The sequence below is a fragment of the Canis lupus genome, chromosome 15, assembly GCF_003254725.2.
Source record: "Canis lupus dingo isolate Sandy chromosome 15, ASM325472v2, whole genome shotgun sequence".
Taxonomy (NCBI): domain Eukaryota; kingdom Metazoa; phylum Chordata; class Mammalia; order Carnivora; family Canidae; genus Canis; species Canis lupus.
The window spans coordinates 23,520,722-23,547,638 of NC_064257.1; the positions used below are offsets into that span (position 1 = coordinate 23,520,722).

At 36.9% G+C, this 26,917-nt stretch overlaps 1 protein-coding gene across 1 annotated transcript in view; it reads right to left on the reverse strand.

Moving 5' to 3' along the window:
- PPFIA2 (PTPRF interacting protein alpha 2) overlaps window positions 1-26,917 on the reverse strand; it is a 473,118-nt gene that overhangs the window by 10,082 nt on the left and 436,119 nt on the right. The window contains 7 exon segments of the mRNA XM_025438989.3: window positions 5,117-5,214; window positions 10,378-10,511; window positions 10,513-10,554; window positions 12,136-12,165; window positions 13,670-13,732; window positions 18,197-18,397; window positions 22,141-22,222. Of these exon segments, the coding sequence (XP_025294774.3) occupies window positions 5,117-5,214; window positions 10,378-10,511; window positions 10,513-10,554; window positions 12,136-12,165; window positions 13,670-13,732; window positions 18,197-18,397; window positions 22,141-22,222 (650 nt within the window).

Sequence of the window (26,917 nt, forward strand, 5' to 3'; positions counted from 1 at the left end):
GCAAAAATCAAGCACTCAGTCAAGTCACAGGTTGTTTTCCCTTTAGGTTGAAAAGTAGCATTTTATTGAGGGATAAAATGCTTTGGATTTTATTTTCTCAAACTAAAATCTTTAGAGAAAAATGTCATGTATGCCTTTCCTTAGACCAAAACATACCAAAGTATTATTTCATCTTCGATTTGTTCCCATTTCTTCTTATGAGTTGATAGCATTCTCCATAAAAACCAGTATAATAACTAGAAGAACCAGAATGTTTCACAGAAAAGAAAGAATGTTAAGGAACTTAAAAGGGAATGTAAAAAACTGAAAACGGTTTTTTCCTAATCTTGTATAAAGGAAAATGAAACCCATAATTTACTAGAGCAGTAAAAGTTAAGTTTTCCTGTTAATTTTTTTCTATATGAATGAAATGTATAGCTTCTCCCCAAAAAATATAAAGAATACTTTGGGAAATATTCTTAATCTTAACTAAGTTTATCTTCCCTCATCCTCCTCCATTTATGTTATAAAAGTCTATAAAAATCAGGGTAATATTCGAGGGTTTTTTTTTGGGGGGGGACAGAGAGTGTTTATATATTGTTTAAGTTTTCCAAAAGCATTACTAATTTGTCCTCATGCATTCACTTATAGTCAAGTTAGATTTGTATATACCATCAAAGCATAAAGTGGTACTTCGGCCCCATAGAGACCTCTCCTTTCATGTTCTCAGTCCCTGTCCTCATGTCAACAGTTACCAATATATTAACTATTCTTAGCATAGGTTAGTTTTGCTTTTTAGTTTTGCTTTCCTTAGCTGTTATCAATGAAGTTGTACAAAACTACTTCTGTGTCTGTGTCTTTCACTCAATGTGGGATTCATCCGTGCTATGGAAAACAGAAGTATCTTGTTTATTTCCATTATTTAGTATCCCATTGTAGGATTATGCCATAATTGATCCATTCTACTGGTGATGGACTGGAATGTTTGGCCAGATTCCATTGTGGGTTATTAAGGAGAGTGCTGCTTTGAATATCCATAATATAGATGCTAAATAAATTCCACTCTCACAGTTTAAACCCCCACAAGCAATGGATAAAAATCTGCATCTTTACCAATACTTTGTATTTTTCATATGTTTTTGTTTTATTTGCTGATTTTTGGGCCATTCTGGTAAATTTGTTGTTGTTGTTATGGGTTGAATTGTGTCCTAATTAAAGTTCTAATCCCCACTACCTCAGAATGTAACCTGAGAGGTAGGTTCTTTAGTGAAGTAATCTAGTCAAAATAAGATTATTAGGGTGGGCCCCCAATCCAGTATGATGATTTCCTTCTAAAAAGGGGAAATTTGGAAATAACATATGCATATGAGGAAAGCAACATGAAAATCAAGGCAGAGATCCGGGCAATGTGTCTAAAAGCTACAGAACATGACGATTGACAGAAGGCCACCAGAAAGTAGGGGAGAGGCATGGAACTCATTCTTCCTCACAGCCCTGAGAAGGAGGCAACCCTGTTGACACCTTAATCTAGCCTCCAGAACTGTGAGACAATACATTTTCTGTTGTTTTCCAGACAAAGTATAAAGAATGCTTTGGGAAATACAGTAGCTTTTTCTATTGAAATTTTAAAGTAGCTTTATTTTTAAAGAGTATTTTTAAGTTTGTAGCAAAATTGAGCAGAAGTAGTGTTCCCATATACCTCCTGCCCCCATAAGTGCTCAGCCTCCCTGACTATAAAATCCTTCACCATAGTGCTACATTTGTTACAACAGACAAATCTGCATTGAGTCCTTGGTTGACATGAGGGTTCACTCTTGGTGGTTGTACAGGTTTGGGCAAATGTATAATGACATGTACTCATCATTACAGTATCATACAGAATAGTTTCATTGTCCTAAAAATCCCCTGTGCAACATTTATTCACCCCTCCCTCTCCACTAACTGTAGGGAACCACTGATCTTTTTCCTGTGTCCATAGTTTTACCCCTTTCAGAATGCCATATAGTTGGAATCATATGCTATGTTTTTTGCAATGTAATCATATAGTACTTTTATTTCAGTTAGTAGTATGCATTTAAGGTCCCTCCATGTTTTTCTTCACAGTTTGGTAGTTCATTTTTTTTTTTTAGCCATATTTAATTTTTATATACAGACCCTACTAAGTTCACATGTTAATTTGAATTATATGGCATATCATGAGATTACCTGTGTTTTCTATTTCTCTTTTCTAATCCTTATGTATATTTTTTAGTTAATGAGGAACATGTGAAGAAAGACTCATAATGCCCACTTCCCACAGTCTTATTACCATTTCTGGCTCCAGTCAAAGGAGAAGGAATTTCTTCAGGGAATAGGACAATTATTGTCTCCCTCACACTTAATGGGTCTTTCTCCCCCCATGTCTTCAACAAAAGACTTTCTCAATGATCTTTACTACATAGAGAAATTTTACAGTATATATATTCACTAGGTCTCCTGGGTCATTCCTAAAGTGTATATTTTCCTCTGAGTTTTCACTAGCTTGTTCTATTGAAGTGTTAAATCTCAGGAAATGGGATATAATGGTTAGTATCATATTTTGATTACTTTGTTCAACTGCTGATCACAACTGATTAGTTCTAACTATTGGTTGCACTAAACTTACACTTCAAGAGTTGGGCAGGTGTGTATGGTGACAGCATCAGTTCTCCAATTGCTTTCACTAAGTACAACATTTTTTAAAACTAATGTGACAATAGTTTCCTCAAAAGATAACAAAACTGTCCAGTTTTCTTTGCATCAAGTGGATCTGTAAATAAGAAGTATTTGTTTTTTTCTAGAAATGGGTTTATATTTTGATAGTTTAAGAAATTTATATTTATCATATTTCTGAATATATCTTCATTAAAAATTCCTGTGGTTAAGAGTCCTCAAATTTATAAAATAATAAATAGAAACTAATCCATTTACTTATAGGGTGAAGGTAAATAAGGCACTAATCTAAACTGTATTCCTTCAGAACAGCAACATACCTTTTTTTCATCTTGTAAATCAGATCCCTTTCTATAAATCTGTTTTCAAGCAAAATTTATTGCCTGACTTTAAAGCTCCATAAGGATCCTCTTGACCTCAACAGTAAATGGCTAGATATCAGTGTTGACTGTTTCCTAGCAACAAATTAAATGTTTAGTACATCCTTGATGTTCACACAGTCCCCTCACTTCAGAAAGCTGTTTATTAAGGTCAAGGTTAATTAACACTTCAGATAATAACAGAGACCCCTCGTCAGCATCAAGAGTTATTCCTGCAAATGTCATTGGATCAGTTACAGGAAATAGGGGCTATTTATGACCTCACTCAGTCACCTATCATATGGAGCTGTCTGTGTATAATCATAGTGAATCACAACAGTTTTTCTCAGGGCTATGCTCCAACCAGCAACTGCCAAATACTAATATAATATCTGGTGTAGGGCCAAATGGGTCATTTCTCCTTCTCTTTACATCTACCTTATATATGAAGCATTCCATGTGGTCAGACCAAGCATAATAAAATCTAATTGGAAAAAAATACTTCAGAAGGAAAACTAGAAAGTGGTATCCCCTGGGTAAAATCAATTTGTATGCTAAAACATCTTTTGTTCCGTCAAGCACAGACTCCTTTCTAGGGTCTTTCTTTGATCAATTAGTTCCCAAATTTCAATTCAACTGAATGACAATGTGCTGAAAACAACATGCAATTTCCTGGGGGCCCCAAAGTAAAGTGAAATCAAACAACTCAATTTTGATAATGGAAAAACACTTTCTTGCTCCTAAGTAATGAGTCAAATGAACTGTTACAAGAAATCTATTGTGTGACGATCTACTTTCCAATGAACCATATATGGAAAAATATATTAACCAATCGCCTTCACATGCATTCAAGCCCATTCTACTAGAACTAATGTGCTGTCCCCAAACTGCCAAAGATAAAAGTAATTTCTGACATTGTTTATCACAAATGAAAATGATAGAACTTTAAGATAATCCTAAAGAATAAAACAGCACTAAACTTGAATAGGAAGGGAAGGGTAATATAAAATGCCGTACGTACTATTTTCATATCTAAAGTGAGCCCCAAAGAAGTGAAGATGAAAACAGAGACTCATGCCTAACTGTGAACAATTAATGTACAAACACCTATTGAATTTGATGAAATGCTTCCACATATCAACTCCTGGGTAACAGTAAATGGAAACATTGCTTGTATCCAAAAGCTTCCACAAAAAAATGTGGTTCTAATGAGAATTTTTTCCTTAAAAAAATATAAATGGACATAAGTGGACTGATGACTTTTACTGAAAAAGACCCATAGATAGTTATACCTAACAATTAAATTTTCTGTCAACAACAATAATAAAAGCAAAGTGGTGTCTAATAAGTATATGATCTAACACGTTCTTTTAAACAATTCTTTCCCCTGTGTATTAAGGTACTTCTCAACATTTAGAGGCTTAATTATTAAATAACCATACTTTTCTAATCCGTAAGAGTGTCTTCTCTTATTCAAATCAAACATTTTTGGACACACAATAGTTGTCCAATTAGCAATGCCTCTAAATCATTTCTTTGACTTAATAATTATAGCTGAAATTATTAATGGATTAATCTCACTTATTGCGGTGAATTCTCTATGTAACTTCTATGTAAAACCTCTATATAATTTCTATAACTATACTACAAAAATAAAATTCGTAAACACTGGAATAAAATTCAAATGACATAAATTAAAGTGAACTGCTACAAATAAGTTAGATATCATGTTTCTCTGAATCATAGAGGAGACTGTTCTATTAAAAGTTTAACAAAAATATCTACATGGAGGCATCTTTAAGACCAACAGAATGTATAATTAATAGGTTCAGAGGAATAAATCTCAATTTTTAAAAAATCAAGATTATGTCCTAGATGGGATATTCACCTTACAAAGTGATGATATCCTTTTTATGTTTTAAACATAAAAGCAATGGAAGAGAAACAAATGACGCTATTCTAAATAGTGGCATAAATAGTTATGCTACCTAGTGACCATTGTAACACACAGAGCATTTGGGGTTCATAAAAGTGAAAGCTAAAAACCCAGAACAAAAGGTATTTGATATGAAAGAAAGACATATTACCTTTTATTTCATGTTGGCTTGCTTCTCGTCTTCTTTCTAGTTCTTTTCTGTCATAATTCAACCTCTTTAAGCACATAATTCCATATTGTAAACTTGTTCTGTCATTTTTTTTAAAGAAGAAGAAAAGACATTGTATTTACTCAGCAGATAATGAATGTTCTTTTATTAAGCATAGTCAACACTATGCACCACTTCTTAGAGCAAAGAAATAATAAATTACATTTGTAATTAAATCTTTTAGTGCTGGTGGGAAATAAACTACAGTTCTTTGAAGCACACAATGTTTCTAAAGGGTAAAAATATTAATTTCAAAATAAGAAAACCACAGTCTTGAAAATAACCATGGGTTATATTGTTCACCCATATGTCTTTGTCTTCCATCAGGCTATTTTGACATTATTTGCAGACAGATGAACATTTTACTCATTTGGAAAAAAATAAAATAAAGTCGCTGTTATGATGAAAGGAAGGAATTTATTTTAAAAAATGAATGCTTTCTTCTGAAGCTGATGAGAAAAATAATATAAAAACATTAATAAGTTAAAACAAGATAGAGAACCGCATTATCAACATGAAGAGCCACCACCCCTCAGTGATACAGAGTAGGTGAAAGAAATCAGCAGATACGAAATTTGAGTGAAAGGATATTGTGGAAGAGTAGAAAACTGATTGATCCTTAAAGGTCAAAGTAGCAGAGAAAGGGTTGTTAAAGAAAAGGTAGCACCATGAACACAGGTTGCCAATGAAATTTTAAATGTGTGGTGATAGTGAAACATACTATACAGAGTTGGAAATCCACGCCAGGAAGGAGGAATAGGATTACATATGGAGAATGGGGTAACATTCAGGAAAGCTTGCATTCAGTGTAAGCTTGGAATACATCCCGGCTTTAGAGAACTATTTGGATGGTTTTCACAGGGGAAAGAATTGATCATAAGAGGTTTTGATGTAAGAAGACTAACCTGGCAGCAAAATCGGAGATAGGGAGACTAGGTGAAGCTAGGGTTAGGGGAATCAATGAAGGGGTCAATGCTGCAAAAATAAAGGGCACAAATGAACAACTGCCATGAGCATAGAAAGAAAATCCAGAAACCAGAGATGTTCAGAGGGAAGAAACAAGAAGACTTGGTGATATTAGACAGAAAGGATGTGAAAGAGTATAATAGGAAAAAAAGAATTTCTAGGCTTCAAGAGTAAAGAGCATTGTCATTCGTGATTTCTTGTTTAGAAACACACGCAAGTTTAGACATACACACTGGCCAGGTGACACCCAAGAACTGAATGTATTTCTAAGCTTTGCCTTTTAGTAAGAACAATGCTGAGTTAACATAGTTCAGAATCAGAGGAAATCAGAAAACAAATCCAAGTTCATGGGCTGAATTATATTCTCTCAAATTCAAATATTGAAGCCTTGACCCTCAGTATTTCAGAATATGACTATATTTGAAGATAGTGTTTTTTAAAAGATAACTAAATTAAAAAAATAAAAATAAATAAAAGATAAATTAAAATATAGCCCTTAGGGTAGGTATTATTCCAGTCTCACTGGTCGGTGTCCTCATGAGAAGAGGAAATTTGGGGGGTGTCTGGTGGACTCAGAGGAGTGTGTGACCCTTGATCTCGGGGGTTGAGTTTGAGCCCCATGTTCAGTGTAAAAATTACTTAAATATTTTTTTTTTAAAGGAAGAGAAGAAAAAAAAAGAAAGAGAAGAGGAGATTTGGACATTCAGAGAAACAGGGGAAGCACACACTGCAGAAGAAAGATGACGTAAGGACACAATAAGAAGGCAGCCATCTGCAAGCCAAGAAGAAACTGATCATGCTGACACCTTGATTGTGGACGTCTAGCCTCCAGAACTGTGAGAAAATCAATTTTTGTTGTTGAAGCCATCCAATCTGTGGTATTTTGCTATGGCACCTTGGCAAACTAATTTAGTGTAAAAACCAGATCATACTGATGTAATAATAGTCGTAGACATTAGGCAGCTGGAGGCTCAACCAATGGCTTCTGCCAAGTTTTATAGGTCATATGAAATCGTACTGTAAGGAGGATATATATTACGTTACATCGCTGTCTGTCAGATGGAAAACTGGGTCATAAAGACAGTGGGATGCACTCTGCAAGTCAGTACTACCTGCTTTAAGTCAGAACCAAGAAGAGCATAAAGATGAAGCTTGTGTATTTCCCAGAACCCAAAGCACCCCATTGTTTCAGGAATTCTTATTAAAAAAACAAAACAAAACAAAACTGAGTCATTATAATAATCATTTTTACCATAATTAAAAGTATACATATGAATAATATATAAACATAAGTATATATAAAGCAATTAAAACTCAGTTTAGTGAAGAATGGGAAACAGGCACAAATATGTCATCAAAGATTCTAATATTCAAATATCTAATACAACCACACAAGATTTGAGTTCAGGGACAGGGAACTCACTAACAATCTGTATACTATAGAGCAACTGAGAGTCATACAAAGCTGTTCCTTATATTGAACAGAAATCCTTCACCCTACTATCTGCATTTATCTGAACCAGAAAAGCACATGTTCAACAGAGCAAATATTATTCTTCCATCATGTAATAATATCAAACGATAGGAAAATGGGAGAAGATATTTGCAAATGACATATCAGATAAAGGGCTAGTTTCCAAGATCTATAAAGAACTTATTTAAACTCAACACCAAAGAAACAAACAATCCAATCATGAAATGGGCAAAAGATATGAAGAGAAATCTCACAGAGGAAGACATAGACATGGCCAACATGCATATGAGAAAATGCTCTGCATCACTTGTCATCAGGGAAATACAAATCAAAACCACAATGAGATACCACCTCACACCAGTGAGAATGGGGCAAATTAACAAGGCAGGAAACCACAAATGTTGGAGAGGATGTGGAGAAAAGGGAACCCTCTTACACTGTTGGTGGGAATGTGAACTGTGCAGCCACTCTGGAAAACTGTGTGGAGGTTCCTCAAACAGTTAAAAATAGACCTGCCCTACGACCCAGCAATTGCACTGTTGGGGATTTACCCCAAAGATACAGATGCAATGAAACGCCGGGACACCTGCACCCCGATGTTTCTAGCAGCAATGTCCACAATAGCCAAACTGTGGAAGGAGCCTCGGTGTCCATCGAAAGATGAATGGATAAAGAAGATGTGGTTTATGTATACAATGGAATATTCCTCAGCCTATTAGAAATGACAAATACTCACCGATTTGCTTCAATGTGGATGGAACTGGAGGGTATTATGCTGAGGGAAGTAAGTCAATCGGAGAAGGACAAACATTATATGTTCTCATTCATTTGGGGAATATAAATAATAGTGAAAGAGAATATAAGGGAAGGGAGAAGAAATGTGTGGGAAATATCAGAAAGGGAGACAGAACGTAAAGACTGCTAACTCTGGGAAACGAACTAGGGGTGGTAGAAGGGGAGGAGGGCGGGGGGTGGGAGTGAATGGGTGACGGGCACTGGGGGTTATTCTGTATGTTAATAAATTGAACACCAATAAAAAATAAATTAAAAAAAATAAAAAAGGAAAATATCTTAAGTCTACCCTTATCCAAGCTAAATGTCTTTAATTAATTCTCAGGGTGCCTGGGTAGCTCAGTTAGTTGGGCACCTGACTCTTGGTTTCAGCTAGGGTCATGGTCTTAGGATCATGGGATCAAGTCCCACATCCTGCTCCATGCTGGGAGTCAAGCCTGCTTAAGATTCTCTCTCTCCCTTTCCCTGGGTCCCTCTTCCCAGCTTGCACAGGTGCTTACTTGCTCTCTCTCTCAAAATAAATAAAATAAATTTTTAAAATTAATTCAACTTTTCCACCAGGCTCTTACTATTTTATTAATAACAATTTAATGCCCATAAATTAACACAGTTTCTTATTGTCACCTCAGCATATAGCAGAGCTTCTATTGTACCTGCCAATAACCACAATCTAAATATGGCCTGTGAGGCCATTAATCAAAACTGAGATTTTTGTGCCAAGTATAAATCATATCGTTTTCACTTAATCTAGATTAGTTTTAAATCATAGATTCCCCATTCAGCATTTTAACAGTTTTTAAAGACTGTATCATCTTTACTTCTACTAAATTTAATCCAACAGTGTCATCAACTGTATTAAGATTCAAAATATTTCCTATAAGTTTAATCGAAGATTTCCAATTATTGTGTCTTCATCATAACTTTTGTCATCAACATATCTGATTTTTTACACCATTTTCATTTCACTAGCTAATCAAGTGTTGTACAGGATGTGAACAAATAGAGTTTTGCAAGCCAAAACCATCTAGATTTATATTTATTATCATCATAATAAACTATATATAAAACCATAAAACAGACTATTAACTATAGAGAACAAACTGAGGGTTGCTGGAGGCGGGGGAAGTGAGCAGGGGAGTGGGGTAAATGAGTGATAGGTATGAAGGAAGGTACTTGCTGTGATGAGCACTGGGTGTTGTATATAAGTGATGAATCACTAAATTCTCCTGAATGTTAACTAAGTAGAATTTAAATAAAAACTCGAAACAAACAAACAAAAAAGAATCATAATCCAACTGACCATTTCTCACATAACCTAGGAAGATATCAGTGTGACATTTATGACATAGTATTACAACAAGCTTCTGTACCCGCTAGATGGTAAACAACTTGAAAAAAGAGGTTGCATTTTATTCTTGTGTCCTTATAGCTGCTTCACAATCCATTCAGTACTTTTTTCTGAAAATTAATGCATGAATAAGCTAAAATACTAAAAGATTTATATGAAAACAAAGGCATTTTCTTTGGAGAAGAATTCCTTCTCACATTTTTTTCTTGTATCTAGGTTATACAATTTGTAACCACTTTTAGAGTAACTTTTTAGAGAGTAACTGTAGAGACTTGAAACTGACCTAATTTTATTTTCAATAAATAATATCCTAACATAAAAACATACACAGATATAAATCACAAAAATGGAATTTCCCAAAGATACAGAAAAATAAAAAGATTTACACTGCATGAGAATTATATACATGTGTAGTTCTGGAAACTCTGAGCTTGTGATGTGTAACAGCTCTACGCTAAATAGGCCCTGCAATTTGCTGCATGAAAATATTTGCCAAGTGTATGTCCACTTGGCAAATAGCACAATTCTCTATTTCCTAGGCATCTCTTTTTGTTCTAGTAATATACACATTATTTATTGTTTAATTTTAATTACTGTTAGAAAAAAAACAAAACAAAAACCTACCGATGGAAACTATCCACCATTTTTAAATGGACACGGAGATCTTTTTTTGTTAAGTGATCTAACATTCTTGCATCTACCAAGCATTCCATAAAATAACTTCTGTATTGAGGTAACCCCAGGCTGGGAAGCCATTCAGTTTCCAATCCACTCGTGGTTCATATCTCCGTAAGCCAGAGTCTGTAGAAAAACCGGACACTAGAATTGTTTTATAGCAGTCAAGTTTCTTAGCCAACAAGATGAGATGGTAATAGAAGTATATTACATATTATTATAACTAACATTTAATTACTCTGCTATATGGGGAAAAAAGCAGAAATAACATTTACCCTTTAAGTATTTAATTTGACAAAATGGAACTCTGGGTACATGTACCATGGTATCTGCTTATAGAAAGTGATCGTGTTCACTTTGTATTCTTGGAAGAAATCACATCCTACACAAATATGCATTTTAATTTAAAATGGAATTAATGGCCTAATATAAATGCTGAGCTTAAAGATCTTTTGTATAGGTAAGTTTATTTAATCTAATTGATTTTTATCTGTCAGCTAATACTCCACCATTTCCTTCTCTTCTGTGCTACCACTACCCTCCCTATGGTATAATGGCAAAGCTCAGTGTGAAAAATAGAAACCTTGGTAAACAGAGGAAGGAGCTACAAGGCTAGAGAGACAGAATGCTGCAGTCTGTGTGGACACTATTGTTATCTAATGAAGCACGCAGCCGGTGGTCCATAGAGGTCATTGGAAAGACTCAGTCTCTTTTAGAAATCGGTCAGTATAGACTCTGTATCTAGGAAGCAGGGTATGATCAAAAGCAAAGACAAATAATCTAGTTATTTAATATAACAATGTGAATGAACTCATCCCACCACACATTGTTCGTCCAGCCAAAATGAAAACCATCAACCCTCACCTCTAGACTAATTTTTAAAAAGGACTATTACTATCTACTAGTTTTACAGTATCTTTTATTCAGTTCTTTATGATACAACAAATTCACAATTGTAATTATAACTTGTATTTCTAATGAAAGTCTTAGGTGCTCCCTTTCTTCCATGTGTTCTTAAAAATGATGCAGTTCTTGCCAAAATCAAAACCAAATACCACTCTAATTTACTGAATGGTTAAATATAGGTCCTAGTAATGTCTACCAAAATTTTCTTATAGTCAAAGGTTTGAATCACATGCGCAATTGCACGCATTAATTTTTTCAGGCTTATGTCGTGTGGAAATGTAGAAACATGTGCATGTACTTGCAAATGCACATGGTTGTTCAAAGTACAGATACTTGTCTCATATCACCATCTCAGTTCATGGAAGTGACTTCTGACCTGCACTCCCAATGTGGACACACGTCCTTTGACCCCAGCCTGCCCACACTTCCCATTATACTTTAGAGTATATGTTTCATAAGGTTATTTTTTTTAACACCTCCTATTATAGCCAACTTGAATGACTCCTGATTATATATATTCAGAGGTGATTTCAGAGCAATTTAAGTTACACTTCATTGTTTTATAAAAGAAAGAAAATTTCCCTTTCGAAAGAGGCCAGATATGAAATGATATTCATTTTCTTTGCAAAATATCATTGATTTAAAAAGACATAGTATTAAACATAATAAATTCAAATATACATATTAGCTGACTCCTAAGCAAAGTAGAAGATTTATAATATTATGATATACTACAGTTTCTTACTTTATATCCTCAGAGCGTACTCAATGATACTGTTTTAGAGTGTATGAATTTCCTACCTGGGCCCAGCTTCCTTCCTCAGATTCTTTCTGTGTTAGCAGCAGGGAATGATTAATAAAGCAGATAAACATAAATTAATCTCAAATGAAGACAGTAAAATTATTCTAGCAGAAGCAAAATTGTTTGTTATTGAAAATGTTAATTATGACATCAGTAGATAAACACATGGATCCTTATTCAACCCACAGTAATCAATTTAGCAGTTTAAGGTCAATCACATAATTTCTAGTTAATTCCGACTAAACATACACACATATGACAAATGGGCTTTTTATGATACATTGGATCTGGTCATTTCAAACTTTTTTTAATTCTTAAAAGTATGTGGTTTTTCAAATGTAATGAACTACAATAAAAATTTCTGATTATGTATATACAAATATACAGTACATATAAACGTATACACTATATACACACATATTTATATATAATAAATAAGTGTAACATAAAGTAAATTGATGAAGTACAAAAAGTAACTGTTTGCCTCTACTAACAAAGCTTTGTGATAATCAAATAGATTTTAGCAATGGGCAAAAACAAACAAAAGTAAACAAGAATAAAAGCAAAGCCAAAGCACTGAACTAGAAATATAATTAGAAAATGACTGGAATTTTTATCTTTCATAAACTACGTAGTCAATTTTTCACATCTGGAAAAAACCAAAAGGACATTAAATTAGAAGAAACTGCTAAGAATAAAATGTCTGACCTACCCAATTTGGTTACTTTACATGAAAAATGACTATATATAATTGGTTTAAAAGCTGACAATTATAATCAGAGTCACTAAAAATTTCTTTAAGCCTGTGCTTTGAATATCAAATGAATAGCTATTTGGGGCGGGGAGGGGGGAGTTGAGTTTTAAGTTCTGTACTGGTAAAGTATAAGAAACTAAATGATTATATTACAATGAGTGTTTGGGGTGCCTGGGTGGCTCAGTCAGTTAGGCATCCTCTTGATCTCAGCTCAGGTCATTGATCTCAGGGTGGTAAGACAGAGAGGCCCTCTTCAGGCTCCATGGTCAGCAGGGAGTCTGCTTGGGATTCTCTCTCTCTCTCCCTTTCCCCCTCCCTCTGCCCCTTCACTTTCTAGCTCTCTCTCTTGACTAAACAAATAAATCTTAAAAAAAAAAAAAAAAAGAAGAAGAAAAAAGGTGTGTTCAAACTGAACTTTTCTATTACAAGTTTAATTGGGTTTGATAACATGTATTATCTGTGAATATGCCCAATACGGAGTGATATCTGCTACTAAAAATTCCCAACGTTGCAGAATGATAAATGATGAATATAATTAAAATTCTTGATTATTATAAGCATGTTACAAACTCTTGCGATACTAACCATGTTATAACCACCTAGCACTGCTTCATTAGAAACGTCCAAGTAAAATAAAACCTTAACGAGAAAAGTTAGTTTTCATGCATATCATGATGTAAACATACCCATTACTCAGATCTGTCATAAATAAAATAGGTTTCCATCGAAATAGCAGCAAAATAATTTTTCTTCACGTTCAACAAAGCCGTAAGACTAACCGTTTTTGCTGGAGCTGCAAGATTTTCCATTTCTTCATGGGTCACCCAAACGTTGCCTGAAGGCTAGTGAGGAGGCCCAGGAGAGGCAGTAGGATCCACCAGAGGGAAGCAGTGGTAAAGAAGAAAGGCAGCAGTACTGTAAGTTAACAGCACCACAGCAACACGACAGTACTCTTGCCTCTACAGCATGCACAGGAGAGACAGCATTGCTGGTTTGCTCAGAGCTCCCTTTTTCTTCTACTTAAAAAAATTAAATAGAAAGAGGCATGCTGTGAAGCTCATGTGGGATAGATTTAAAATGATGCTCCTGTGATTACTAATCAGGACAAAGGCTAAATCAAGATTTGCATTTCAAAGGTATGTAGCTATCGGATCCATTTTTTTTGTAATCATGAAGAACTGATTAGGTTTGATCTGTAGAGGTAGGTATTTATTGTTCTTCAGAAAACAAAGGCATGGGTACTTTGTTGTGCAATTACCAATATTTCATTCACAAAGTTTTGATTCTTCAATGTCCTTGAAAAGAGAAAATTGGTGGTCAGTACAAAGCTGAAAGCACTATCACACCCTGTCTGGAAACCACTATCAGTTTTTCCCAAATGATTTCTTCCTTTTATAATTACACAAGTGTGTTGTTTTGCTATATTCTTATAGAGGAGAAAGAAGTAAAATGTTATTTTTAATTTAATAAAGGGCATTTTTTCAACCTTACTAACTACTATCAGAAAGTACAAAACCTAGCTTCCCAATTTCTCGGCAAGGCCCTACACCATTACAGAGACTGTGATGTAAGAGGGACATTTTCCTTTTAGCAGGCACTATTCTTTTTATGAAATCTCATTTGCTTTCTAAATAAGATAACCCATGATATTTGTTCTATACACTGAATAATGCACAATTTCTAAACTTAAGTCCAGTTAGTAATGTCCAGATCAGGCATATTGTGGATGATAATGGCCACTGGGAACCACTTCCTATTAAATTCCACCATTTCACTGGGAAATCCTTATGTACATTGCAAGGTGGTCCAGGTACATCCATCCTAGAGCCACAATGGAATTTATATCCTATGCATTGCTTATTATTTGTTTTGGAAGCGGTCTAGAATCATAAATAGCAAAACTGATGTCCCGACATTAGCCTCCACCATGACTCTCTCTGGCCTTTTCTACCAACACATAGTAGTACCATTTTAATTTGCCTTCTGTTATAAATTGTGTAATTTAGTATAATTTGAAAACTACATATAAACTAAACTGATGAATAGAATCCAATATAAAAGAAAGCATATTTATCAGAGAATTATAAATAGTGAGGAATAAGTAATGAGGAAATATATATACTCATATACATATGGTTGAGTAACAAAGAGGAGTTCAGTAGTGCCCCACACTGGGCATAGAGCTTACTTAAAAAAAAAAACCCAGAGGATAGGCATCATATATGTAAAATTTATATGTGTAAAATTCTCATTTTCCTACCATTTTGGAATTTAGAGTATCTCTGAATTTTTCCCTGTAAGATAAAACTATGCACACCTATAAATTGTGTTTCACATACTGGAGTCTCCCATGTTAAGAGCCCTTCCCCTCTACTCCCAGCTTTTGGGAGTGAGGATCAACGTAAACAGAGGCATATGAATGTATGAATTGTTAAATCACTTCAAATAAATTGCTCTTATTAACTTTGTAAAGAGTGCACTATACCCAGAAGAACCTAACACTCATGTGTCACACACCCTTTACACTGGGTGACCGCAGTGCTTTGCCTGAGTGGCTGCACTGTTTGTTCAAAGTGAGCCGCAGTGAAGGTTACTTGAAATTCAGTTAAGCTGGTCTCATTCTTACAATGATTTCTGTAGCTTCTATGTTAACTGTGAATCCAAATAGTTAAGATCTTCCTTCCTTCTATAAGAAACAATCTGTTTATGCAACAATGTGACTATGTGTGTATCCACTGTGGTATTGTGAATACAACGAAAATCGTTAAATAAACAAAATGCCCAAAATTAGGGATTTGGTTAAATATATTATGGTATTTCCATGAAGGAGTTACGCAGCAATTAAACATGATATGACAATCGTATATTTAATAAAATGAGGAAAATGTTCATGCTATGTGACTAAGTTTCAAAAGAAAAATATATGATATGAAATAATTCATCTTTATAAAAAGATAAGGAAAATAGGCTGAAAAGGTCACTTATCCAAAAGTTAATACTGAACAAAAGTAATAATTTTTAGTCCTTAATTAATAACATACTATCTGTCTTTGAGACGTTAATTTCTCTTTGAAGCCTTATTCCACTACAAAGGGTTTTTCCCTTCTTTGGAATTCCACAGCTCTTTGCTTCTGCCTAACACTGAGGAATTAAACTAGATCATCTACTAAACCTAGTGGTGAGCAAGTCCTACTGCTCCTACCCTGGTTGTCCTCTCTGAAGTCAGGGCCATACGTATCTTCTGGCTTGGCAGAGTGACTTGTACAATCACCATTCTTAGGATGAATGTTTACTGACTACTCTCTACAATTTGCCTGGCACTGAATTAAGGCCTGGGGACCATGGAAAACTGGTAATATCCTTGCTCAGCTTAGCGGAAGATAAATTAAGAGAAAATTAGAAGATAGTTTTTATAAGTATACACAGTGGTAACAATGTGAGCCACAATGAAATTGTGGAAGGGAAGCAAACTAGATTTTGGCTTTTTCAAGGAAAAACATTCAAGAATCATTCGATGAAGGAGGAGTTGGGGAAGGATGGTGACCCTGGAGTCAGAAGAATGTTCCAGGAGGAGTGAAGAGCAATTGCAAAAGCTCATAATCACTCGCAAGCAAGAGGGTTTAGCAAACTGAAAGTAGTTAGTTCTGTGTTTTTGGGATCCTGACGCGGGGGATGGAGGGGGGAGATAAAGCCTTTGTGGTGAACTGAGGCTAGTGTCCTGAGCTTGCTTGCTCTTTCTTTCTTTCTTTCTTTCTTTCTTTCTTTCTTTCTTTCTTTCTTCTTTCTTTTCTTTCTTCTTTCTTTCTTTCCTTTCTTTCTTTCTTTTCTTTTATTTATTTATTTTTTCTGACTCTTCTTTAAACAACTGAGTATGCACTTTTAATAGTTTGTGACTTAAATTTCTTAAGTTCACATAGACAGTTTTAGAAAAATAGTGTTTCGTTATTCTACTTTCCATTAAGAAACGGACTCAGATGCTAAAGAAAAATAATAAAGCATATTCTACTTTTCATCTTGAAATTAGGACTTCAGACGTTCCAATTTTGCATTTTCCATAATTGTGTGTACATTGACTCTTAGGAAAAGAGTGTTGATATAAGCCAGCTGTGATGCTTCTCTCTCCTTTGGAAATTAAACTCTATCAGATCTGAATTCGGTTTTTAATACCTGTTTTAGTGGCCTACTCAGCTTTTATGTTAAACATATTCTGTATTATTCTTTTGGCCAAGTGATAATTCAGCTATAGTCTACAACATGATAGACATTTAAAAATAATGTCATACATAAGAGTTTGTTAAATTATATCTTTTTCTACACCTTATTTAGAAAGAAGTTAAAATGGAATTATCCAAGCATGACAAACAAAACCTTTTTAAATAATTTGATCTGGTATTTCTGGCATTAGAATCCAGTATACTGGGAAGAAGTGTAAAAATAGAAACGATACGCATTACGCCAATTCCTGCAGACTGTTGAAGACCCAGGAGAAAAGGTTATTCTCCAGTTTAATTTTGTGTCTGAAAACTGCAATAAAGCAATACCACTTTTCTTTTACCCACAACTCAAATTTGCCTTATTCCTCCACATTTTGTTATTCTGCATAAGACATGGAACCAGAGAAATTGAGTTGACATCCGAAATCATATCCCTTACCAGAAGAAGATGGAACTCAGGGATGGACTAAAGAAAGAGTGACTATTATCTGGAGTTGTTCTTAGTATATGAGTTGGTCATCTGGCATGCATTTTTTTAAAGACATTTTGTTCCTTCCTAGCATTAGGACAGGGATAAAATTATGAGAAGAATAGGGACTTACAAATGAGAAGCAAATGGATTTTGAAGGAAGGTCTTCCACCGGGTATTTATAAAATACCAAATATCTGCGTACTTTCATAATTATGAAAACTGCATAAGAAGTAGTGAATTCAGCACTGATCTTCAGAAAGCACTACTACCCCCAGCGCATTTCCTTTTATTTTATTTTTGTTTTGTTTTGCTCTGAAAGGGAACATCCTTAAGCGTTAACGTGGGGTCACTCTGCATGGGGGGAAAAACCTGGACTTGAGTTAGAGATTAGCTCAAAAGTCTGTCTTGGATCGCAGCCTTCCAGTTGGATGGGCATCACGGCTCCTCACTTGCCAACCTATTAAAAGTGGCAGTGAGGTTAATGAAGAGCCAGCTAAATCTCTTCAGAATAATTCACACTGACATTGAAATGTGTGCTGCCACTGTCTCGCTCTGTGGACTTAACGGAGGCTACTAGTTGCCCAGCCAGGGGGAGAGGGAAGGAGCACAAGCTGACTCACAGTTCGGGACGTCGGGGGAGCTGAAGGACTCGTCAGGGAAACCATCTCTTGGATGGCTAGTCGCAGCTTTAGGCGGTGCAGGGGATTGCTGATTCCGATTTCTCTCTGGATCTCAGTGTCTGATAAAGCAGACATGATGGCACCACTTTTCACGTTGGCCCGACAGGCTGCTACATACCAAGCAGGCATTCCCAGCCAGAGCTGTTGGGCGGGGGAGAAGCAAACACAGACACAGGTCATACTGATGGGGAACGTGTTCACGTCTCATACGTGCTAGGCACTAGTCTAAGTAGCTTACCCATATGAACTCTTGGAGTGACCAGGCCCCCAAAAAGATAGATGCTATTATTATTTTCCTGAGATAACACAGAGGCATAAAGGCCTTAAGCGACTTATTAAAACATGTCAGGAAAAAAAAAAGAAAAAGGAAGTCAGCTAGGCCACAATGGAAATAAAAATCTGCAATCGAGTCTCTAGGGTGTGCAGTTTGCCAACTAATTTATATTATTAGGTTAACCATGATAGCTGCATATCACCAAATCCACCTCTGCCCCCGTGGATTTAAGGACAAGAAGACCAGCCACAAGCTGAGTTTGGTAAAGGCTCATTTGACTTTGTTTAACGCGTGAATTCAGCTTATAAATCTTTAGGATTCTGAGTACAACGCAGTTCTGTCTGTCGTAGAGACAGCTCTACAGTCTCCAGCTGTGTGATTTTGGTCAAAGGCTGTAGCGTAGTTAAGGCCCATTTCTCACATACCTACCGATAGCATGTGATGGTTGCGTGAACTTAAGCTGATGTTCTGCGTGAACAAAGTTTTGGAGGATAGAATGAAGTGCTAAAGGAAAAGACTAAAGTTATAAACATTTGGAAAACCTGAGGTAAAGAGAGTAAGGAAATGAAAACTGCATTAGATGGAAATTAGAAATTCCAATTTTTCAACTCTGCTATGATGCTGTTGAAAAACCACTGAATCAGCAGTGCAACGAGCATAGCCCGGTGTCCGCACACATCTTCAGCAGTGGGGGAATGCCGACTCACACGGATTGGGTTGCAGCAGTTTGAATCACACATGTTGAAAAAAGGAATATTGTCTCCATTCTCTCTGCACCCTCATCATTAGCTATGAGTAAGAAGCAGGGCCCATGCAAGTGAGTGGTTTAAATCTTGGTCTTTAAATGTCCAAAATATTGATTTTTGGGGACTATCTTGCTGATATGAACAGATTGAGCAAAAGGAGAGAGAGAACATGAGTGAGAGCAGTGACAGTAAGAAAAGAAGAAAAGCTATCAATTAGCAAAAATCAGTGCCATGAGCTCTGGACTAGAAGGTTGGGCTCTAATTGCTTCAGAGTCACTGGTGAGTCCTGTAACTTCTCTAAACCTTGGCCTTAGTGTCTTCATTTGTAAGACAAAGAGATTCAGCTTTATTAGTTCTAGGGCTTTGCAGCAGGCAGCTTCTAAGCTGGGTCCCAGGGATTTCCTCCTCCTGACAGAGCTGCCTTGCCTCTGTGTAATCTACCCTCTGCCCTTGAGTTGGCGCTGAAACCAGTGACTAATGAACAGACTATTGGGAAAGTGATGAGATGCCACTTTCCAGATTATGTAACAAAAAGAAGGTAGCTTCATTCCTGGTGGTCCTCTGTCCCTCCCTCCTCTCAGTGTTCTGGCTCTGGGGGGAATTCAGCTGCCATGTTGTGTGCAGCCTTGTGGAGATGCCCACTTGGCAAGGAATGGATGTTCCTGGCCGCCACTGGCAAGGAACTGGATCATTGCTGTGAAAACAAGAGTCAGGTTGGAAGTGGATTCTCCCCATATCAGGCCTTGAGATGCCTGCCAATCCGGCTGACCCCTTGGTTGTAGCCTTGGGAGATACTTTCATCAGGGACCCAAGCTAAGTCACGTCCAGATTCCTGGCCCATTGGAGCCATGAGAAAAATAATTGCTAAATTTGGGGATAGTCTGTTAACATGGTAATAGACAACTAATCTAGATATCCTTTTATTTAAAAAATTCAATTGTATGAGGAGGCTACTTGTCTCTATAGGAAGACAAATGAACAAAACTGGAAGCCAAATCTTTGAGTCAGTATGGCCTGGGCTGTGACTGGAGATGAAAGACAGGAAGAAGGGATATAAGAACAGCCATGACTGAATAGTCCATACTATCTTCCAGCAGGTGAGGAACAAGGAATTGACTTTTACTTCGTTGGGCACCATTAGATATGATGGAAGACGGGACTTGACTTCTTAGTTTATAAACTCAAATTGTTCAAAATAAGTAAACATCTAAATATACCTTCAAGGGACGCTAATGATTTTTCACTCCCTCTTTTTAAAGATATTTAGATTTCTATACTGAATAATATTACCCAAATGCTTGCCAATACACTGTAACCAGTATCATCCCGAAGTAGACTTTCAAAAAGTTTTTGGTGTTGATAAGTGGTGTGTGAAGCCTCAGACTTAACTTTTGCACATCATTCTTAAATAAGGCTGTGCACACGAGGGGGTGTGAAAGTAGGTGAAAGTTAAGAGCTCTCATTCATAGGATCACCCGGCTCATTCATCTTGTTTATTCCATTTTATAATTTGAGTCACTTTAGGAGGCATATTATGAGCAATTTCTGTGTGCTCAGGATAGGTTTAATTAGCACAAAACTTCACTGCCTGTCATTTCCTAGCTCCTTAATGTCGGTAAATCTTTTTATATATATATCTAAGGGTTTGTTCATCACTTGCCAAAATAGCAGCTAGTCTTGGTCAAACTGCAGCTCATTTTACTGGAGTGACACTGAACAAAAAACTGCTATCAATTCTGAGGTGTGCTTTCTTAAGCATTTTGAATTATAATTGATTTTTAAAGTATAGTAATTTTAAAGGCACGCCTGGAAGAAGCAGCTCTGATCACTGATATGCTAAAAATTCCCTGACTGATATGAGAGAATAAAATAAAGCAAGACACAGGCTTCTTTCACTCAGTCCAAGAAAAAAATGCCAAGTATGTTTTCACATCTATCGATAGAAGACTATTTTTTAAACTAAAATGGGTTTTAATTTTTCCTCATTAATTTGTTAGCTCTGGATATGATAGGATAAAGGAAGTAAGTGATCTTATAATCTCTAGCCACTTAGAAAAACCCATTTTCTTCTTTGCCCTGACATTGGCATAACCTGGCAGCTGCTAGCAGCCCACATTAGAGAACTGAATGGAATAGGCAGTGAACACTACTAATAAGTAGTATGAAGGGGTCTTTTATGGTCAAATATGTGCTCCCTTCACTGTCCCAGCCCACTTCTGCTGCCCTCTACCCTGCTCGGGTGTTGTTTTCTTTTTCCCGGTCCCCGTGTTCTGTAGAAAATGCTGAATGTAGTTCCTGTTTCAATATAACATTCACTTTAGACCCAGAAGAGAGCAAGGGGATACGCATTCTCTTGCTTTATGCCAGCCGTCTAAACCTAGCTGGCCTCTAGGCTTTAGAGAATTAGGTTCAGGAATTAATGTATAAGCAAAGGAATGGTTCTCTATGCATTCAGGTGACAGTGAGATCTTGGATAACACAGCAGGATGGAACACAGAGGTGGTTCTTCTCTGTAACCTGCCGATGAAGAAGAACCCTGGACTGATGGACTGGGTCAGAGGTTTTCTTGCAACAACGGATATGTGGTTTAATAACTGTCTTCTCTTTCTCTAGACATGAAGATGGTGAAATTCAGAGAAACTTTTTTATCCTACTAGGTGTTTCCTTCCACCCCAATCACAAGAATGTATCAGATTAAGACCACAACAATGCCCACAGCCCCCTGGATAAAGCAAATATTCCCTTTATAAGCTACTCCAGGCTATTGGAAAACTGTGACTTCAGAAACCCATCCTTACCCATATCTAGAAAAACTGTCAAACTGGAGTGATTAATTTAAGAACTTTCTGGTTTAATTTTCTTACCTCCAGCCATGCAACCACAGTGGGCCCATCCCATTGAGCAAAAGGTAATCCCTTCCTCCGAGCTTCTTCTAGAAGTTCATGCCTGAAGTACACAGCAAAGATTATTAGTTAGGTAGCATGGAAAAAGACAGTGGTGATTATTTGTAATGACAATAGTTTCTTTTAAAAAAAATAATACTTTACAAGCTTTTCTGAGGTAATATAGAATAAAAAAAGCCTTTCCTCCTTTTAGTAATACATAGAAATCACTCATTGATTTTATGAGTGAAACACCAACATCTAAAAATAATTTCTCCCAACATTTATTCACAAAATTCAAACGTTAAATGTTAATGGACTAAAGTTGAATTATATTATCAGCAAATATCTTATCTCTTTAACAAGAAAATGGCCCCATATAGATATTGAAGCATACATTATGGGATCTGAATTAAATGAGGCTTCATCCATCTGCCTTGCTCACTTCTCCTTACTATTGCAATGGTAGAGAAAATGTCTGTATATAAAGGTAGTAGATAAATTTGGTTAGTTTAGCCCCATTCAAAGATGTGCTTCATCTTAGTATGCTCCCCAGGTCCAGGTAGCTACATGAAGAGGTGTTTTTTTTTTTTTTTTTTTTTTCATCTAGACTATGAAATTACCTCTCATTCAAAGAGAACTTGGAAGGAAATTAACTCCTATCACTAGAAAGCAATGTAAGGTGTGAAATTCAATAGTACATTCATTTTCATCTATAATCATCCCCGTTTTTAATGAAAGTGAAACACCTCAGTGAAAACAAATGGTTGATCCTGATAGCAGAATGTTGTAAAAAGCCGTGGCAACTGTATTATTAATCACTGTCTCTGCTACTGAGCTTTATAACTGACATCCATTTATAAAACCAATTTGTGTCATTCATTGTTGAGATAGCAGATATGTGTTTTCACCTAAACTCAAGCTGATATATACCTGAGCAGGACGATATTGGAAAATATATTCTCTTTTCCTTAGTGTGCTCTGATCTTACACATAGATGATAAAAATGTAGTATATTACCTGCTCTTTTGAATGTGTGTCTTTCATTGCTTAGGAATCGATCAATGATATCATATATGAACTCCAAAATGAAGCATTTGATTACTTCCTACCATCAAATAATCAATTACTTATTATAATATGTTAACATACAGTTGACCCTTGGACAACATGGGGGCGAGGGGCACCAACCCCCTGCACAGGGATCTGCATTTAACTTTGACTCTCTGAAAACTGAACTACTAATAGCTTCCTGCTGACTGGAAACCTTATGACCACATAAACAGCTGATTAACACATATTATGTATTTTATGCTGTATTATAATAAGCATAGAGGAAAGAAAATCTTAAGAAGATCACAAGGAAGAGAAAATACATCATAAAACTGTAGTGTATTTATCCAAGAAAATTCTCATGTAAGTGGGCCCGAGCAGTTTAAAACCCACCGTGTTCAATGGTCAACTGTATATAATTGAAAGTGCTTTTCAGTGAGAACTTCCCATATTTGCAGGGGATACTGCCAACAGAAATTCAGCGGGAAAAAGAAACAGAGGCAATACAAATACTGAAGTTACAGCAGCTGAAGAGACACATAGATCAACTGCTGTTTCAATTGAGGAAATAGCAAAGAAGGCATAGGTTAATTCTACGTGTAAGTTATTCAGCCCCTGTGACAGGGAAGAGTGACACCAGTGCCTCGAATCCAAAGTGAAAACTAGAGGGGCTTCCTCACCTTGGATTGTGGTACCAGCCCCCACTCCCGTGGGCATCCCGACATTCCTTCACTGAAATACAGACTCAAGTAGCCTACTCTTACTGTTGCTGGATTGATAGAAAGGGATTAAAGGGTCAACCAACCGACCACTAGGTACTCATTGTAAGCACCTGTGGTGAGCTTAGACCTGTGCTCAATGTGAAAAACACAGGCACGGACCCAGTTGTTTTTAAGAAGATCCCTGGTTAGAGGGAAAAGCAAACACACGAGCTGTCCAAAAGCACAATGTATTACACAAATAGATGCTAAAACTCGGTGATGCACAATCCGAGTGTGAGGATTTTAGAAAATGGGTTAATAGCAATGGAAACAATTGGTGAAGGCATCATGGCAACCAAGCTGGCTTTGAAGGGCATGTGGGAAGGCGTTCCAAGCAGCATGAGCAGTAAGAGGGGGAAGGTCGGGGGAAGGACTCGGCATGGACTACACGCAAGCCAATGGCAGAGCCGGGAGCGTTAATCAGAGTTGTGAGGTTACAGCTAATAGGGGAAGCAGCACTTCCAGTTATGGAGCAGCCGAGTGGCAGTCAAGGGGAAGACACCAACATACATTTGCAGCTGTTTTTTTGCTACATTTAGTAAAAAGGCAAGTAAATATGCACTCCACACCTGGGAAGCACATAGCATTGTCACAAGTGAATTATATGAGTTGTACAGAAACCATTTTATTTTATTTATTATTATTATTATTATTATTATTTTTACAAAAGCCATTTTAAAAGCAGAACACTTTTATTGTGAAACTTCTAATTCTCTAAAATATTGCATCACACAAGCCAGAGTGAACCTGTTAAAACTTAAGTCCGATAATGTAACTTCGCTGCTCATCACCCTCCAATCACTCCTGGTCTCTCTGAGAAGAAAAGGCAAAGCAGCAGTTAGGACCCCTCCCCCCCCCCCCGCCCCCTGACCCTCTTCAGCTCTCTGATTCAGCTGCTACCTCACACAGCGACACTGCCTCCATGCCTCCACTTCCCTGCAAGCAGCTCAGGCCTTGTTGTGCCTCAAGATCTTCATGCCCACTCTTCTCTCTGTAAGGAATGCTTGGCCCTCTATCTCCGTATGGTCTACTCCCTCTCTGACTTCTACTATTTACTCACATGTCACCTTCTCTGACTGTCTCCTTCCCTCCCTCCTTTAACCCCCACCAGACATTTTGACCCCTGTTCCTTGATTTATTTCTCTCCATGGCACTTATCTTCTAACACAGAGTATCATTCACACCTCAGTCCATTATATCCCCCATCAAATATGAGCTCAAGAAGGACCAATGTTTTCACATATTCTGTTTAGAGATAATTAGAAGCATCTAGAACAAGGTCAGGCACAGACAAGGTGCTCAATAAACAGCTGTGAACGTTGAACATGTCTGTCATCGTTCACATTTAGGGGGTCCTTGTGTCAGCAAATTGAGCCCCATGATGTTTCTCTTTTTTGTAGTCCAAATATCTTTTTCTATTTTGGCTTACAAGGCCATTCAGGGTTTTAGGTTTCAAAACACAATAATAATAATAATAAAAAAAGTCCTTAAGGTCTGTCTCCCCTTGAGCTGGTGTGTGGGGAATAACACCCATTCCAGCTGATCCCAAGTCTGATCTGGCTTGGGATCCCTGACAGGAGGCAATCCAGTGTGCTCAGATAGTTCTATTTTCTGTCGGAACAGAAATTTAATTGCACGATTGTGAATTCTTTGGGCAATCTGGCCCTTGGAAAAGTCAGTAAGAATATGCTAAGATAATAAGAAAAGGGAGGTGGAGTCCAACGGCTTCTGTCCTTTGGTTCCCAGCTGGCAGGGCTGGATCCCACGTAAAGGCCTTGGGGGTGACACACTTGAAACTGAGAAAAACCTGCTAGAATGGGGTGGGGCGGGGAGAAGCTGGGTTTTGCAGCAGGACTGCATGCAGCAGAACGTTTTTTTTTGTCCAGAAAATCTAATATTCAACCATCTTTTCCCAAAGGATAACATATATCTCACTATCGTTATGGGTATGCAGTTTTGTTTTAAGATTTAGACTAGAATTTAGAGGATATCAGTAGCACTTCCTTTTAGAAAATCTATGTGGCTCGGGCTAGTCATCACCTGCGCCAAAACTCAAAGAAAAGCACTAATTGTAAAGGAAGGTCGTTTTGAATAAGAAAAACTTGTGAATTATTGAGTATTTTCAAGAAACACATTATCATCCACAATAAAGAATGACGTTAGGGTTCCCCCAAAGTCTCTCTTGAGACAGGTGTCAGGGAGTTACTGGGCCTGGAAAGTGATACCTTAGGAAGAAGGCCAACAGGTGGGGAACACTTCGGTGTGTGTCCTTTCATTTGCCAGCCCATATATAACCGCACAGAGAGGGCGCTGTGCAAGCTCTGCAGGTCTGAGGACAGGAACAAGGTGTGGGTACCCTAGGAACAACCACACCCAAGGATTTCTGGATACATGATCAAGAGAGTCTAAAAAATGTGCATGAATCAAGGGCATTTGCCGGGCTTGTAGCTTCTAACTCCTAATCCACACTAATTTGCCTCAATGACTCCATCCAAATGGAAATGTCTGGCTTCTCCTTTTTTGGTTTTATGTCTCTCCTCGGCTATTGCAGTTTTGACCTAATTGGTGGAATATGCTCGCATATTTGTGAGCTATGTTTCTATCACACTAAACAATGTCCTCATGCCTCCCTGCCTTGTCTCCCCACTCACTTTGTCTTGATTTTCAAGACCAACAAAGATGCTTCTTGTCTGAAAATCATCCTTTCCTTGCCCCTGAGGCAAAATTTACTACTTATTTTTATAAGCACCCTAGTACACTAAGTATTCCTACCTAGGGTACCTTTAAGCTTTTAGTGACTCAATTGGTTTTATTCTTTGCTGAACATGAAACTCAGCCCACAGTAGGTCTATAAAAAAATCAGATGACTGACTACCTAACAAATTTGGTTGATCCTGGGGCATGCAAAGTTCCCTGTACTCATGCCCTTACAGTAGGGAAACACA